The sequence below is a fragment of the Schistocerca cancellata genome, chromosome 7 (assembly GCF_023864275.1).
Source record: "Schistocerca cancellata isolate TAMUIC-IGC-003103 chromosome 7, iqSchCanc2.1, whole genome shotgun sequence".
Lineage (NCBI taxonomy): Eukaryota > Metazoa > Arthropoda > Insecta > Orthoptera > Acrididae > Schistocerca > Schistocerca cancellata.
This window is the reverse complement of record NC_064632.1, coordinates 125,093,082-125,110,405: the sequence shown is the minus strand read 5'-3', so window position 1 is coordinate 125,110,405 and position 17,324 is coordinate 125,093,082. Positions and strand designations below refer to the sequence as shown.

The 17,324-nt window shown below is 42.8% G+C and overlaps 1 protein-coding gene across 1 annotated transcript in view; it reads right to left on the bottom strand.

The window, feature by feature from the left end:
- Positions 1 to 17,324, bottom strand: part of LOC126092664 (dynein axonemal heavy chain 2) — a 994,477-nt gene that overhangs the window by 428,420 nt on the left and 548,733 nt on the right. The window contains exon 49 of the mRNA XM_049908386.1: positions 907 to 1,092. Within this exon, the coding sequence (XP_049764343.1) occupies positions 907 to 1,092 (186 nt within the window). The remainder of the gene's footprint in view (positions 1 to 906; positions 1,093 to 17,324) is intronic.

Sequence of the window (17,324 nt, the reverse complement as noted above, 5' to 3'; positions counted from 1 at the left end):
GAACATGTATGAGTTGCTTCACTGTGATGTAATATGCAGAAGGAAATCAACAACATTTTCACATGAATGTTTGTGATGTGTTGGCATTCCATTGAAGATTCTTACATAAAAACTGAAGCCCTCATGATTAAGTTGTGACATTGGAATACACACTGGCATAGCAAAAATACTATAAAAGACATTAATGATATGGATATAATAGAGGGAAACATTCCACGTGGGAAAAATATATCTAAAAACAAAGATGATGTGACTTACCAAATGAAAGCACTGGCAGGTCGATAGACACACAAACAAACACAAACATACACACAAAATTCAAGCTTTAGCAACCAACGGTTGCTTCATCAGGAAAGAGGGAAGGAGAGGGAAAGATGAAAGGATGTTGGTTTTAAGGGAGAGGGTAAGGAGTCATTCCAATCCCGGGAGCGGAAAGACTTACCTTAGGGGGAAAAAAGGACAGGTATACACTCACACACACACACAAATATCAAACCGCACATACACGGACACAAGCAGACATTTGTAAATTTTGAATTTTGTGTGTATATTTGTGTTTGTTTGTGTGTCTATCGACCTGCCAGCGCTTTCGTTTGGTAAGTCACATCATCTTTGTTTTTAGATATATAAAAGACATTAGATAGATTTTATTATAAAATTTACCATTTAGTTCATTGCCTTAGTTTGCCAAGGCTCGTTACTATGGCTACAATGAAAAAAGAAAAATGCAAATTCTTGTTACTTTAATACTAACCACAAATGCCACCTCAAAGCAGTTTTAACAGTAATGACAATGGAAATAGTGATTCTAATGTAAAGTGAATATTTTGACGAACTATTTGTCTCAGAAGGGAACTGTTATCATCTTATCTCGTGTAAACTAACAAAGTATTAGCTGCATCTTACTCTTTATCAAATTTCCAATTTCCTGTGAGCATAACTTCCCAGCAGGCAAAGTTGCGAGATCTTACATCCACATAATATTCATAAATAGTGTCCTTCAAGGGAAAGCATCCTTCCATACCACGAATAAGAGTGTCAAGTTTTTTACGACCATCTTCATCCACTGAAGCACAGAGCGACCATATCATGCTGAAATAGTTAAACTAATTTTTAGATGCTACTTGGGCATTCAAAATGTATTAATACATTTAACATAAATAAATCAATCTTTTCTGGTGTTGTGTAAGTTAGAGCATATGATGGTGTAGTCATTAATGGCCTTGCAGGAGTAAGACACACAGAAAATAAACTAGGTTCTACAATTATTTTATCAAAACAAAAAACAGTGATAGAAAGATAAGTGTGACTCAAACAACAATGAGGCTGTGGAAATTAGAATGTGTGTCAACAACTTCAACAGAGATGCATACATGGACAAAGGTAATTTATACCAAGACACTGCATAGAAGTACATTCTGTATTGACATGTGGAATAATCAGGTCTACTGCCGGATGTTTGTGTTGGTTTGGCACATTATTTCAGCCACGTAACTCATTGCCTTCTTCAGGTGCTACCTGAGACTCCCGTATTGGAGGATCTTGTTCAGTATTTATGCCCAGAGGGCGCTGGGTGCTCTCTCTGCCATCCGCGCCCGCCTGGCACTGCCTGTAAGGTATTGTCTCTTCCCTGGCGCTCCCTCGGACGTCCGCACCCGACTTGGGCGCCACCTGTGGCAGCTATCTGAGGCCCATCCTGTGTCGAGCATTCCGTTCGTGGTCCGCGCCCGCCTGGTGCTGCTCCTGAGGTTTTGGCCCTGCCTTGGTGCTCCCACAGACGTCCACGCCCAGCTCGTCCACCATCTGTGGTCGTGGTAGCTGTCTGGGGCTGGACTTGTGTTTGGCATTCCATTCGTGGGGCAGCTGTCTGAGGTCTATCTCGCATCAGGTGCTCCGTTCGCATTCTGTGCCCGCCTGGCGCTGCTTGTAAGCTGTTTTCTCTTCCCTGGAGCTCCCTCAGACGTCTGCACCCAACTTGGTCTCCATCTGTGGCAGCTCTCTGAGGCCCGTCGTTTGTCGGACATTCCATTTGTGGTCCGTGCCCACCTGGTGCTGCTCCTGAGGTGTTGGCACGTCCCTGGTGCTCTGACAGTCGTCCGTGCTCAGCTCTTCCATCATCTGCGGTTGTGGCAGCTGTCAGAGTCCCGTTCTGCGTCGGGAGTTGCGCTTGCGGTCCGCGCCCGCCTGGTGCTTCTCCTGCAGTGTTACTACTTCTTGAGGAGTTTCTTGGTTCCTTTCACTGGGCCCTGATAAGCTCCAGAGCCGGACTCCACACCGAGCTGAGCTGGTAATCGCTGTCTCGGTTTATTAGGTTGTATGTGACCTTGATCTCGACGGCCTCCTTTATGACACTGTCCCAAAATCTTGGAGTCTGTGTCACAATTTTAGTGTTGTTGTAGTCCAATGAATGACCGAGCTCCAGACAGTGCTCCGCTATGGCAGATTTGGTTGCCTGTCCGAGTCAGATGTGCCTCTGGTGTTCTTTGCATCTGACGTCCACCGTCCTGGTTGTCTGGCCAATGTATGATTTTCCACACTGGCACGGGATGTTGTAAATACCTAGTTTACGTAGCCCCAGGTCGTCCTTCACACTCCCTAGCATAGTCCCAATTTTGTAGGGTTGACAGAAGATACTCTTTATACCATATTTCGAAAGAATTCTGCTGATCTTTGCAGAAATAGGTCCAGCATATGGCAGATATGCCACCTTCTTCGCCTCCTCTGGCTCCTCTTCTGTACCCTGTGGTTGGCTGGTAGCACGAAGTGCCCTTTGGATGTCTGTGGAGGAGTATACATTTCTGCTGAACACCAGCTGTAGATGTTCTATCTCTGTGGCCACACTTTCCGTATCCGACAGGGCCCAAGCCATGTGAACTAATGTTTTCAAGACTCCATTCTTCTGTGGCGGGTGGTGGCAGGTACTGGCTTGAAGGTATAAGTCAGTGTGGGTATGCTTACGATACACACTGTGCACCAAGTCGGGCGCGGACGTCTGAGGGAGCTCCAGGGAAGAGACAACAGCTTACAAACAACAGGCAGGTCCGGACCACGAACGGTGTGCCCGATGCGAGACGGGCCTCAGACAGCTGCCACAACTGCAGATGGTGGACGGGGTGGGCTCGGACGTCCGTGGGAGTACCAGGGAAGTGCCAACACCTCAGGAGGAGCATCAAGCGAGTGCGGACCATGAATGGAACAGCAAACGTCAAGTCGGGCGCGGATGTCCGAGGGAGCACCGGGGAAGAGGCAACACATTATAGGCAGCGCCAGGTGGGTGCAGATGGCAGAGAGAGCACCCAGCGCCCTCTGGGCATAAGTACTGGACAAGATCCTCCAATACGGCAGTCTCAGGTAGCACCTGAAGAAGGCAACGAGTTACATAGCCGAAATATTGTGCCAGAGCGACACAAACACCCGCCAGTAGACCCGATTATTCCACATGTCAAGATCTCGCTGGGAAAGCCTGAAGAGTTACATGTTCTGTATTGTTAACTATGATGGAAACAAAGATATTGCCAATGACATTTCATCTTTGGCACCAATGTAATCTCTTTGTCTCACAGCAAAATACCACATTATTAACAACTGTTAGATACCACTACTTCTTTGACAAGCAGCTGCTTTTCTGACACTGAGAGAAGCTCAAATTTTTATAGAGCCAAGAACACTGAATATAACAAATCCATAACAAAAGAATTTGTAACTATAACTCTCTTAAATACTGTAAAGGATTGCTTAAAAACACAAAGTAATGGTAGATAAAAATTGGATTTCGTTAAAACTAAATATCTTTCTCATTCCTCAAGACACTTCATTTATGACTGTTGTTGCTTAAATACGCCCAAGATATATGATGGGGGCGGGATGTGGGGGTGATAGCAGGGTAGGGGAGGGAGACAGTAAAGTGCTGCTTGTGGGAGCATATAGATATAAAGTGAGGAGAGTGTAAAAAAGCAGCTAGGTACGATTGGGAAGATAGATGGATTGGGGGAGGGGAGTGGCAGGGGTGGAGAAGGAGGTGGCAGAAACATGGAGAAGTAAAAGATTGGTGCACTGGTGGAACAGAAGACTGTGAAATGCTGGAATGGGAAGAGGGAAGAGGATAGGTGTGTGAAGGATAGTGACCAAACAAAGTTGAGGTCTGGGGGGTTACAGGAATGTGAGGTATTTTGCAGGGAGAGTTCCCACCAGCACAATTCAGAAAAGTTGGTGTTGGTAAGAAGGATCCATGTGGCACAGGATGTGAAGCAGTTGCTCAAGTGAAGAACAATGTGTTGGGCAGCGTGCTCAGCAACTATGTGGTCTGGCTGTTTCTTGGCCACAGTTTGTCAGTGAACGTTCCTGCAGCCAAAGAGTTTGTTGGTTGTCATGCCCACATAGAACACAGTACAGTGGTTGCAGCATACCTAGTAGATAACATGACTGGTTTCACAGCTAACCCTGCCTTTAACGGAGTAGCTGACACTTGTGACCAGACTGGAGTAGGTGGTTGTGGGACAATGAATGGGACAGATCTTGCATCTATGTCTATTGCGGGGATATGAGCCATGAGGCAGGTGTGGAGTCAGGATGGACAAGGATACAGTGTAGGTTCGGTGGACAATGGAATACAACTGTAAGAGGGTTGGGAAGGATAGTGGGTAAGACATTCCCCATTAGAATGCAGAAGATGGTTGTGGGACAATGTATGGGACAGATCTTGCATCTATGTCTATTAAAGGAATATGAGCCATGAGGCAAGGGACTGGGAGCAGGTATGAAGCCAGGATGGACAAGGATATAGTGTAGGTTCAGCAGACAGTGGAATACAACTGTAAGAGGGGTGGAAGATAGTGAGTAAGACATTCCCCTTTCACGGCATGACGAGAGGTATCTGAAACCCTGACAGAGAATGTGATTCAGTTGCCCCTGTCCTGGGTGGTACTGAGTCATGAAGGCAGTGGTCCTCTGTGACTGGACAGAGAGACTTCAGGAGACTGGCTGACTGGAGAGATAAGGCACAGGAGATCTGTTTCCATACATGGTTTGGAGAGTAATTTTGGCCTATGAAGGCCTCAGTGTGACCCTTGGCGTATTTGTAGAGGGACTGCTTGTGACTGGAGATGAGATGGCCACTGGTGGCTACGCTGTATGGAATTGACTTCTTGGTATGGAATGGGAGGCAGCTGTCAAAGTGGAGGTATTGCCAGTGGTTGGTAGGTTTGATATGGCTGGAGGTACTGATGTAGCCATGGTCAACTTTAAGAAAAGCGGCTTGTTGGGTTGAGGAGGACCAGGTGAAACAAATGGGGGAGAAGGTTTGAGGTTCTGGAGGAATGTGGATAGGGTGTCCTCACCCTCGATCCATAACACAAATATGTCATCAATGAACCTGAAAGAAGTGGGGGGTTAGGGGTTCTGGATGGTTAGGAAGGATTCCTCTAGATGGCCCATAAATTGATTAGCATAGTATGGTGTCATTTTGGTGCCCATCCCTGTACCATGGATTTGTTTGTAAGTGAGGCTTTCAAAGTTGATCTAATTATGGGTGAAGATATTTTTGATCACGGTGACCGGAAGGAGGTTCTAGGATGGAATCCACTGTGCACTAGGTAAGATATTGTTCAATAATTGCAAGACCATTGGCATTAGGGATATTAGTGCAAGGGGAAGTGGCATCAATAAAGACTAGTAGGAAACCATGTGGTAAAGGAGCCATGGAGAGTTGGTGGAGGAAATGGTTGATGTCTTTTATGTAGGGAGGGAGGTTTCAGGTAATAGGCTGAAAGTGTTGGTCTATGAGACCAGAGATTCTTTCAGTGGGAGCACAGTAACCAGCCAGAATGGGGTGTCCTGGGTTACGGACTTTAGGAAGCACATAGAAAGTATGAAGGCAGGAGTGTGGGAAGTGGTAGGGGTGAGGTGAGGCACAGCCTCCTGGGAGAGGTTCTGGGATGAGCTTAAGGATCTGAAGAGAGACTGTTGATTTCTGGATTGGGGTCACTGTGGCAGAATTTGTAGATGGGCAAATCTGACTGCTGGTGCAGTCCTTCCATCAGGTAAGTCTTTTGGTTCAAAACCACAGTGGGGGAGCCTTTGCAGCAGACAGGATTCTGAGGTCAGGATCATATTTTAGGTGATGGATCGCAGTGCTTTCTGCAGATGCAACATTAGCTTGCATGTTGAGGGATTTGGAGAATGATATGAGGCAAGGTTCAAGGTAAAGAAATTCTGAAAATTTAACAGTATGTGATTTGGGGGCAGTGGGTATGGATCATCAGTGGATGGGGGAGTGAAGTTAATCAGATATGGTTCAGTTTTGGTTTTGGGTTGAGTCTCAATAGTATGGTCGGTGGCAAAAAAGTGTTTCCACTGTAAGGACCATGAGGAGGAGAGAAGGTCTTTAACACGTTAAGCATGATTGAATTTTGGAGTGGGGCAAAGGGTAAGGCCTTTGGAAAGGGCTGTTACTTCAGTGGGACTAATGCTTTTCGAAGAAAGGTTCATGACTGTGTTGGCTTTGTATTCTGTATGGTGCTGGGAGGGAGCTTTTAAGGGTGTGGTAAATGTAGGTCTGCAAGTCAGGGTTTGTCAGCTATGTGGGGATGTGGGGGGAGTTTTGAGACTGATGTAAAGTTAGTGAATAGTGGTAGCCCAAGTGGGAATAAGAAGTGAACATATTGGACAGTTTTTTTGACTTGGTATTGAGCATGCTGCTCCAGTTCCTGGAGCGCAAGAGCTTCAGTGTGAGAGATGGGATACAGGAATTTGGAACTGCACAGTAGGAGAATTCTACAGATGGAGAGGAGATATCGTAGGGTGGTCTGAGCCTGATTTATATGGTTTTGCATGGCTAGCCTGTGAGAGTTAAGCACTGGTGGAATCTGAACAGATGGAGATCATTGTGGAAGGAGGGAATGCAGCCGGTGATGGGTAATTTGTTAATAAGGCCATTTTAGGGGATTGCAAGAGCCAGGCAACAATGCAGGAACAGTATGTGGGACTGGATTCTGACTAAGGATCAGGATAATTTTCTGTATTGGCGCAGATGGAAGGAGCGAGCATCCACGGTGGAGGAAAAAAACACATAAAATTATGTAAATAACTTAGAAATATGTGCACAAAATGCTCAAAAATACACCAAAATATGTAGAAAAAATCACAATAAGTTATCCAGAGGAATCCTTCCTAACCACCCAGAATCCAAAACCCATTACATGGTTCACATTCATTGATGACATCTTCGTGATCTGGATCAAGGGTGAGGACACCCTATCCATATACCTCCAGAATCTCATCACCTTTCACTCGTCAACCCAAAAAGCCACATTCCTCAAAGTTGACCTCCAACTCAAAGATTGTGATATCAGTACCTCTATCCATATCAAACCTACCAATCATCTGCAATACCACCATTTCGACAACTGCCACCCATACCATACCAAGACGACCCTTCCGTACAATCTAGCCACCCTCTCAAAATATACCAAGGGTCTCACTGAGGCCTTCACAGACCAAAATTACCCTCCCAACCTTGTACAGACACAGATCTCCTATGTCTTAACTCTCCAGGTACCCACCTTCACCCAAAGTCCCACTGTCTAGCCACAGAGAATTTCCCTCATGACTCAGTATCACCCATGACTGGAGCAACTGAATCACATTCTCCACCAGGGTTCAACTACCACTGAATGTACACTGAAATGTCCTACCCAGTATCCTTCACACCACTCGTACTTCGGTATTTCACCACCCACTAAACCTATACAATATCCTCGTCCATCCTTACTCCACCCCTTACTCCCACCTCTAGATGTGAGACCTGTCCAAGACCTGTCCCGCACATTATTTCACCACCACCTACTCCAGTCCAGTCACAAGCATCACCTGTCCCATCAAAGGTAGTGCTACCTGTGAAACCAGTTACATGATCTACACACCAAGCTGCAACCACTGCGCTGTATTTTATGTTGGCGTGACAGCCAACAACCTGCCTATCTGCATGAATGGCCACTGACAAATTGGGGCCAAGAAACAGCTGGACCATCCAGTTGTTGAGCACGCTGCCCAACACAACATTCTTCACTTCAATGACTGCTTCACAGCCTATTCCATCTGGATCCTTCCTACTAACACCGGCTTTTTGGAACTGCATAGGTGGTAACTCTCCCTGCAATATATCCCACATTTGACAACCCTCCAGGCCTCAACCTTCGTTGGTCACTATCCTTTGCACACCTATCCCCCCTCCCTGTTCTGACTCCAGCACTACACAGCCTCATACTCCACCAACACACCCACAGTCTTTTTACTTCTCTGCTTTTCCACTCCTTTCCCCCCACCCCCTTCCACCCAACCTCTGTCTAACCTCCAGACTGCACCTGACAGCTCTGTCCTCTTCTCACCTCATCACTGTATGCTCCCACAAGCAGCACTTTACCATCCTCCACCCCTACTCTGCTATCCCTCCTTCTCTCCACATCAGCCTCCTCTGTACTCCAACACCAATATTCCTTCTCCCATCAGGCACAGTTGCTGCCAGTCTGGCCTCGGCAGTCAGAGACAGTGGTCACGCACGTGCGAGTTGTGTTTGCATGAATGTGTTTGTGTTTTGTCTACTCAATAAGAAGGCCAAAAGCTTGCTCTTTTAGCTGTCTTTTTGTTGTGCCTGTCTGAGGCTAAACATCTCCACGACATCATAAATAGCAATCTATCCTTTTCATAATATTGTCATGGAAAATGTTAATCTGATTTCGTCTTCTTGACCTCAATATTTCCTTCAGTATAGCAACATCCTGCCTCTGATTTTTCAGGGAGAAAAATGAGAAAGCATAATGAATTTAGAAGTAGGGGCGTCATCATGGTCCCGATGTCAGACAGAAGATGAGTAGCTGTGTGCAGCAATTTGTAATGAGATGGGAATAAACATTGAAATATTAATTCTGGAAATTACTAATGTGGTATCATCTGAAGACTGAGGTTCCAATGCAAGGGTGGTACCTGAGAACGTAAACACAAGAGAAGATATTCACTGCAAGCCTCAGTGACGAATGACTGATGCCAGTATAGCCACACCCAGAAACGTTCCACTATGCTGCTGCTACCCTTCATCTTCTTAAGGCCCAGCACACTACCACTCAGCCCAGTCCACAATCATTGTCTAAAACGACAGCATCGTCTTTTAGCAGGCCAGCTGTGTGATCAATGTATTAGTCAGAACTCTATGTGAAAGTTATTCCTAGATGTATGCAGGCTGAGAGACTTGTATTTTGTCTGTATAAAGTGATATGTTAAAGTTCAGAGACAGTAGTAAATACTCAAGACATTCCTATGGAAATGGATTGCACAAAGTTAAGTAATTCTTCTTATCTATGTTATAATAAAGTGAACTAATATTGTATGTGTTTTAGTATCCACTTGGTCTCCTCCCGAGCAAAGTAAGGAACTCATCATTGTACCAACAATTCTGTTTTCACAGGTACAACACACGGCAATGATGTTTATAATTTCTAAAGACTTAGCTTGCCTACCTACAAAGTGTTGATGTGTGCCCATTGTTCCCATGTTTTAACCTGGGTTTCCCTTTTCAGTCCTTCTTTGCATTATATCAAGTGTTCAATTATGTCTCTAAACAATTCAAATACCTGCTGCTCATGTTCAACAGATGACAACAGTCCACTCACAGAAAGCAGTGCTGCCACTAGCTGCTACACTTGTGTTTCAAACATTCAATAGTGTGGAAGAGTAATGGTCAGAATATTGAGTGCAGTTGGAGGCCAACTTCACTACACATAGCATTACACATATGGTATGCAATGCATTTTTTTTCTTTCCACTGTCCAAGCCTACACGTATCGTCTGTGTTTAAAACAGTATCCCTCTCTCATCCAGAGGCTACTAGTTACGAGGAACCGGTTCGGCTGCTGAATGAAGATTATAACAATCAGGTGGATGTCACAGAAGCAAGGGTTAAATTTTTTTGACTCAAGCAACAGAGGGCATAATCTTTGAAACAGCACATTGCTGTTACACAATGCAATCATGCAGAATGTGGTAGACACATGTATTCCCACAGCTATTCTCAAAACACCTGATCCTGACCCGAAAACAGTTCTGTTTGTGGTTCCATGTATTTCTGTTGTTCAAAGTGCACATGATGGTTGGTGTAAAATTATTGCCAGTGTTAAAATGATTAAAAACAGGGCTCAGACAGACAGTAAGTAAAGAGGTAAAAATTTAAGTTTTGTACTACAGAATAAAAGAGCAATTCTTGCCCTCAGTGCTTTTCAAATCATGACCAAAAAGCTTGTGCTTGCCGTGATGCAAAATGTTTCTAGTGTGCAAAGCAAGATCATATTCATAAGTGTGTCTACAAGGCAATCTAGACTCAGGCAACTGCAGACACCAAAAGGGTTCATGGCCTTAACTTAGCTATCAACAAGTGAATTCTGAAATGGTGAGGCCGTTAAAACCAGTAACCCAGCACATCAAGCATGGCGATGTATTACATTCTGGACCCACTTAATAATACACAGTAAAGTGTGTGATGGGGCATGCTTTGACTTGTAGATGTTACTCTGGTTGTTTGCGTATAATTTGCAAAATATACTGGAAAATAGCAGTGGGAAAGTTGAATGTAAATTGTTAGGTAGTAATGTCTGAAAAGGGGAATTGTCCGTTGTTTTTTTTTCTGGTAGGTGTATAAGTGGCAGAGCCATATAGGATTTGGTTCAATTATTGTTTTATTCTTTTTGAATACAAAAAGTAGGTTGGAAATGTTGGAGAATTACAGGGATTATTAGAGTTTTTCTATGACTCAACACCACTTCAACCTGCGTAATAATTCAGAAGAATAAATAAACAGTGGTCCAGTATTCTGTATTAATTACTGTATTTCAAAAAAATATTTAAATTGGAAAATAATCAAGCAGCATTATTAATACACAGCAGTCAGATGCACATCTGCAGTGAAGTAATAAAAGTTATGGAACTTCCTGGCAGTCTAAAACTGTATGCCAGCCTGGGACTCAAACCTAGGACCTTTGCCTTTCATCGACAAGAACTCACAACTAATGAACACTACTCTATAAGTGTGTCATTGCAGATAATGGGAGATTGGTCTGTGATAAACAATTTATATGATTGTGTTCTCACAATCACTAAAGCTTTCACAGATGGCATTATTTTTTGTTTTTGTTCTGAGACTGTGAGCAGATGATTTGCACATTGTAGTGAACTTTAGTGAGCTAACTTTTGAAGTGTGTTACTGTTAACAGTCAAGGAAATATAAAGGATACAGTGGATTAAAACATGCATGCTACTGACCAAAATTCTGTTGGCTTATTTGAGTGTCTGATAATAATCAAAATGGAAAGAAATGTGATATGTTTATGCAAATCATTGAAAAGGTGAAAATGTTAAAACAACCTCAAGATGGTACAAAGACTGGACTAAAGCATGAGTCAGCTGTATTAAAATGGAAGGTACAGAAATTGTCCTCAGTAAAGGAACAAAAGACGATGGCACATTTTAGAGTGGATGTTGAGGGCCGAAGTGTCTATATATAAATGTGAATCACATATAGAATTTTTTAGTGGAGTTGAGACAGGGCAGATTCATCAAAGATGTGGCCGAAGTGAAGCAGTGTGGAGATTAGAATTCTTTCTTGATTGAACTGGTAACAAAAGACATAGACAACATCAATGAAAGGAACAACAAGTTATAAACATGAAACAGTGTGCAGATTAGAGTTCTTTCTTGATTAAACTGGTAACAAAAGACGTAGACAACATTAATGAAAGGAACAACACATTATAAAACACATCAATCATTTTGAAGGTAGTGTGGATGGCAAAATTCACCTTCCCAAATTTATTTTCCTTTGACGTACAGAATATTAGCACTTAGGACATCAGAATTCATGAATAATGGAAGGCTTACACAGTGTGCAAAATTTGAAGAAATACACACACCTCCAGAACAAAGATATTATAGAAAGAAACAATTTCACTTCCACAAAAAGAAATGGTTAGAGTAGCTTCACATGTAGACTCTGAAAATGAAGGTATGGATAAACCAGACACTATTATGGATCAGCAATGCTTGGAGTAACACAGAAAAAAATAACAGATAGCAGTACTATACAACAAAATTGAATGTCCAAACTAGTTGAGGTACTGGTCAGTCAAGAACAAGAAATTAATCACTAAGAAAAAATGGATAATGTAATAAAACTTACTAATGAAAGGTTTAGTGATAAACAGAGGGAAATATTTTTATTGCGTTACAAGGAGCCACTTACATTATCTTCACCAACAAAGACTGTAAAGTTGTATATACCAAAGTAGTGTGTACTGTCAAGACCAAGGCTACTTTGTATTCACCATCTCAACTTCCTAGTTTAGGCCATCTACATCCTTGCACACACTACACACTCCTTAGCCTCTCATCATAGCTCAACAGTGATGAAGCATCCTGTTCTGCGACATTTGGTCTCTTACAACTAACAACCCTCCGTTTACGTATACTCAGTCCCAACACAACACATATAACTTCATCCCTAATGAAACATTCCTCTAATCCTACCACACCATCCAAACTTCCACCTGTATCCATCACTATACAGATAAACCCCTTCTCATGGCCAGAAGTAGAGGTGCAATTGATCACCAAAAGTACATCCCTATTGGCCATAATCCTTATACAATATTCCCATCAAACACGTTACCTTTATCCTATTCTTCAAAACCTTGGCCATTACCTGTACCACAATCTACATCCAACCTAATGGCCCCACCACCTATGATTTCTCCACCCATAGTGACAGTTCCTTTTCCACCTATGTTACTGCAGCTTATGCCAACATCATCAGCAGACCCGCTACCCCCAGAATTTCTGTCCCAAAACGCCACTCCAGCTATTGTCTTAGCATCTATCAACCTTCTTGGATGCCTCATAGCAGCTGTCCTAGATACAACCGGAAATGACCACTTACCTGTTCTCCTCACTATCCTTTACACACTACCTCATCCCACTGCACCTCCTCGCAATCTCTGTCCAAAAGTTATCCAACACTACTTCCACACCAATTGGAATGCCTACTGTGAATCCATAAATATCCAGACTGGAAGCCACCCACCAACCCATCAGCAACCTGATGATATACCCCATGCAATGTCCTTCCTGCAGCAGACCTTGTACAATGCTATTGTGCCCCCCCACCCCCACCCCCATTTCTACCAAGATCACAATCTTCATCGCCCCAGCCTCCCTCCACAAGCTTCTCTGGAAATCCTGCCTCTTACACCAATCATTCCTACAAATTCATGACCAGGACACACTCATGTGCCACCAGAAAAGACAGACACACCAGGACACTTATTTTAAAAAATAAAATAAAATAAATAAAAAATACTGTGACTGGTACCATTTATGAACCAGACTCAATGCTGCTAGACATGCACCAGACTCTATGCTACACTCCCCGTTAACTCTTAAAATGAAAAGAATTCCATCAACTCACTGGCAGACATCCTGCCATTCACTAACTATTCCTCCAATTGACAACCTGAGCAGAGCTAACCACCTGCTTCCTATCTCTATGCACCTTTTTCATTCTTGACTATCCACATGTTCATTACTCCCTATTACCTAAAGTCCATGAATGCACAAATACCACAAGTTCAACCCCCAGTTCCCAGCTTCCACTAATTGGACAATATGCTATAAACAGAATAAATTCACCTATCACAGCCCATGACATAAAACAAGTATGTCACAAAAAATCCAACACTCCCTCTGGTCACAACCGTATTACCTATCCACTCCTTTCTTGTCACCCTTGCAACCCTTTATAACACAGTCCTTTCAACAAGTTACTAACCTGAACAGTGGAAAACCACCAAAATCCTAATTTATATCCAGCCCCACAAACCCACTATTCATCCCTCATATTCCATTCACCTCTCCTCATTGCTTAGAAATGTTTTTGAATCCTTCCTATACCAATTCATACATCAACAACTGAACAAACATCACCTCCTTCCTGATAATCAGTGTCGCTTTCATCTCAATTAAATCCACTATTTCTGTATCCCTCAAGCTGGAGAAACTCTATCTTGTTCTTGACTGACCAGTACCTCAACTAGTTTGGACATTCAATTTTGTTGTCTAGTACTGCTATCTGTTATTTTTTTCTGTGTTACTCCAAGCATTGCTGATCCATAATAGTGTCTGGTTTATCCGTACCTTCATTTTCAGAGTCTACATGTGAAGCTACTCTAACCATTTCTTTTGGTGGAAGTGAAATTGTTTCTTTCTATAATATCTTTGTTCTGGAGGTGTGTGTATTTCTTCAAATTTTGCATACTGTGTAAGCCTTCCATTATTCATGAATTCTGATGTCCTAAGTGCTAATATTCTGTACGGCAAAGGAAAATAAATTTGGGAAGGTGAATTTTGCCATCCACACTACCTTCAAAATGATTGATGTGTTTTATAATGTGTTGTTCCTTTCATTAATGTTGTCTACATCTTTTGCTACCAGTTTAATCAAGAAAGAACTCTAATCTGCACAGTGTTTCATGTTTATAACTTGTTGTTCCTTTCATTAATGTTGTCTATGTCTTTTGTTACCAGTTCAATCAAGAAAGAATTCTAATCTCCACACTGCTTCACTTCGGCCACATCTTTGATGAATCTGCCCTGTCTCAACTCCACTAAAAAATTCTATATGTGATTCACATTTATATATAGACACTTCGGCCCTCAACATCCACTCTAAAATGTGCCACCGTCTTTTGTTCCTTTACTGAGGACAATTTCTGTACCTTCCATTTTAATACAGCTGACTCATGCTTTAGTCCAGTCTTTGTACCATCTTGAGGTTGTTTTAACTTTTTCACCTTTTCAATGATTTGCATAAACATATCACATTTCTTTCCATTTTTGCTCCCGAACTGGTACAGAAGCAAATAACCAGAGCCACTTCCTCATCCCCTCAAGCCCAGAACCTCCCACAGAAGAACCAAAAAAGTGCCCCACTTTTGACAGGATACTTTCTGGGACTGGATCAGACTCTGAATGTGGCTCTCCAGCAGGGATACGACTTCCTCAAATCCTGCCCTGAAATGAGATCCATCCTTCATGAAATCCTCCCCACTCCACCAAGAGTGTCTTTCCGCCGTCCACCTAACCTTCGTAACCTCTTAGTTCATCCCTATGAAATCCCCAAACCACCTTCCCTACCCTCTGGCTCCTACCCTTGTAACCGCCCCCGATGTAAAACCTGTCCCATGCACCCTCCCACCACCACCTACTCCAGTCCTGTAACCCAGAAGGTGTACACAATCAAAGACAGAGCCACGTGTGAAAGCACCCACGTGATTTACCAACTGACCTGCCTACACTGTGAAGCTGTCTATGTGGGAATGACCACCAACAAACTGTCCTTTCGCATGAATGGACACAGGCAGACAGTGTTTGTTGGTAATGAGGATCACCCTGTGGCTAAACATGCCTTGGTGCATGGCCAGCACATCTTGGCACAGTGTTACACCGTCAGGGTTATCTGGATACTTCCCACTAACACCAACCTGTCAGAACTCCGGAGATGGGAACTTGCCCTTCAGTATATCCTCTATTCTCGTTACCCGCCAGGCCTCAACCTCCACTAATTTCAAGTTGCCGTCGCTCATACCTCACCTGTCTTTCAACAACATCTTTGCATCTGTACTTCTGCCTCGACTGACATCTTTGCCGAAACTCTCTGCCTTTACAAATGTCTGCTTGTGCCTGTGTATGTGCGGTTGGATATGGGTGTGTATGTGTGAGTGTATACCTGTCCTTTTTTCCCGCTAAGGTAAGTCTTTCTGCTCATGGGATTGGAATGACTCCTTACCCTCTCCCTTAAAACCCACATCCTTTCGTCTTTCCCTCTCCTTCCCTCTTTCCTGATGAAGCAACCGCTGCTTGCGAAAGCTTGAATTTTGTGTGTATGTTTGTGTGTCTATCGACCTGCCAGCGCTTTCGTTTCGTAAGTCACATCATCTTTGTTTTTAGATATATTTTTCCCACGTGAAATGTTTCCCTCTATTATATCCAAGGTATAAAATACTCTATACAAAAGAGAAAATTTATACACCATGGTATCACAGTTGTTTAATTATTCACCTCGTATTATATTATCCATAAATATAATACTCTATTCATTTTATTTTATGTTGATATTACTTTCTTTCTTATTCTGTGATTCTCCTACGTTTTCTTTATCTTGTAGTCATGTCCAGTTTCTTAAGCAGTATGGTTACAGGATGGTAGGAATAGATGACAGAATAGTTTAAGATTTTAAAGGAATTCAGTGCAGGAAAACTATTTTGGAAGAAACACCGAAAAGAACTCAGGATCCGACAGTCATCACTGCACCCTATAACACAGAATGTTAACATCCCAGGAGGAATATATGACTCCGCCTGAGTGCCATGGGTCTGATATTAACTTTTTTCTTGTGCACTAGTGGACCAGTATTTCTCTTTAAACTTCTTTTGGAAGTCTCCCCAAGAAGAAAAATTCTCAGTATTCACGGTTCCCCATTCTGAGGCTTCTCCTAGCAGGTAACCAACAGCAAATTCGATCTCTTTAAAATCTTCCAAATTCTTTGGCAAAGCTTGGTTGAATCTTTTCAAAAAGTGGGTCAGATGTACATCCCTGTCTCTCTTAAATTTAGGAAATTAGCCTGGATAATCCTGAATTAGCCTCCCCCCCCCCCGGACCCTCCCCCCGACCCTCCCCCCCCCCCCCCCGACCCCCCCACCCCCACCCCCATATTGCAGATCAGTATATCAGTCATCATTTCACTTCACTAGTTAATATCACATTAGGTGAAGTAACCCTTTTGTCTACTTTATCCTGGATAAGTTTGAATTCTTTCCACAGGTCATCTTTCCTAGTATCATAAAGTTCAGAAGATAGAACTGGAGATACGTCTCCAGATGTTACTCTCTCGGTAACTTTTTGATCTATAATTTCTTCAACCTGTTCCCCCAAACTACTTATATTTATGATATCAGGGTTCACTAATTTCTCTTTGAAGTTCCTTCCCACATTATCTACTCGTATATTATACCTGTAATTTGCAATTGAATTATTGGCTTTAAACTACCCTGCTTGTCGACACTCTCTTTCAAAGTACTCAACCCTTGTTTTACAGCATTAAATTTAATATGGCACACATTTTCAAAGGATCCTAACTTTTCATTAAGCTCCGATTCTATACTATTATATTTGTCTTCAATATTCAATTCTAACCTTTTTGTCAAATCCTGAAAATATAGTTCTGTTTCTGACTC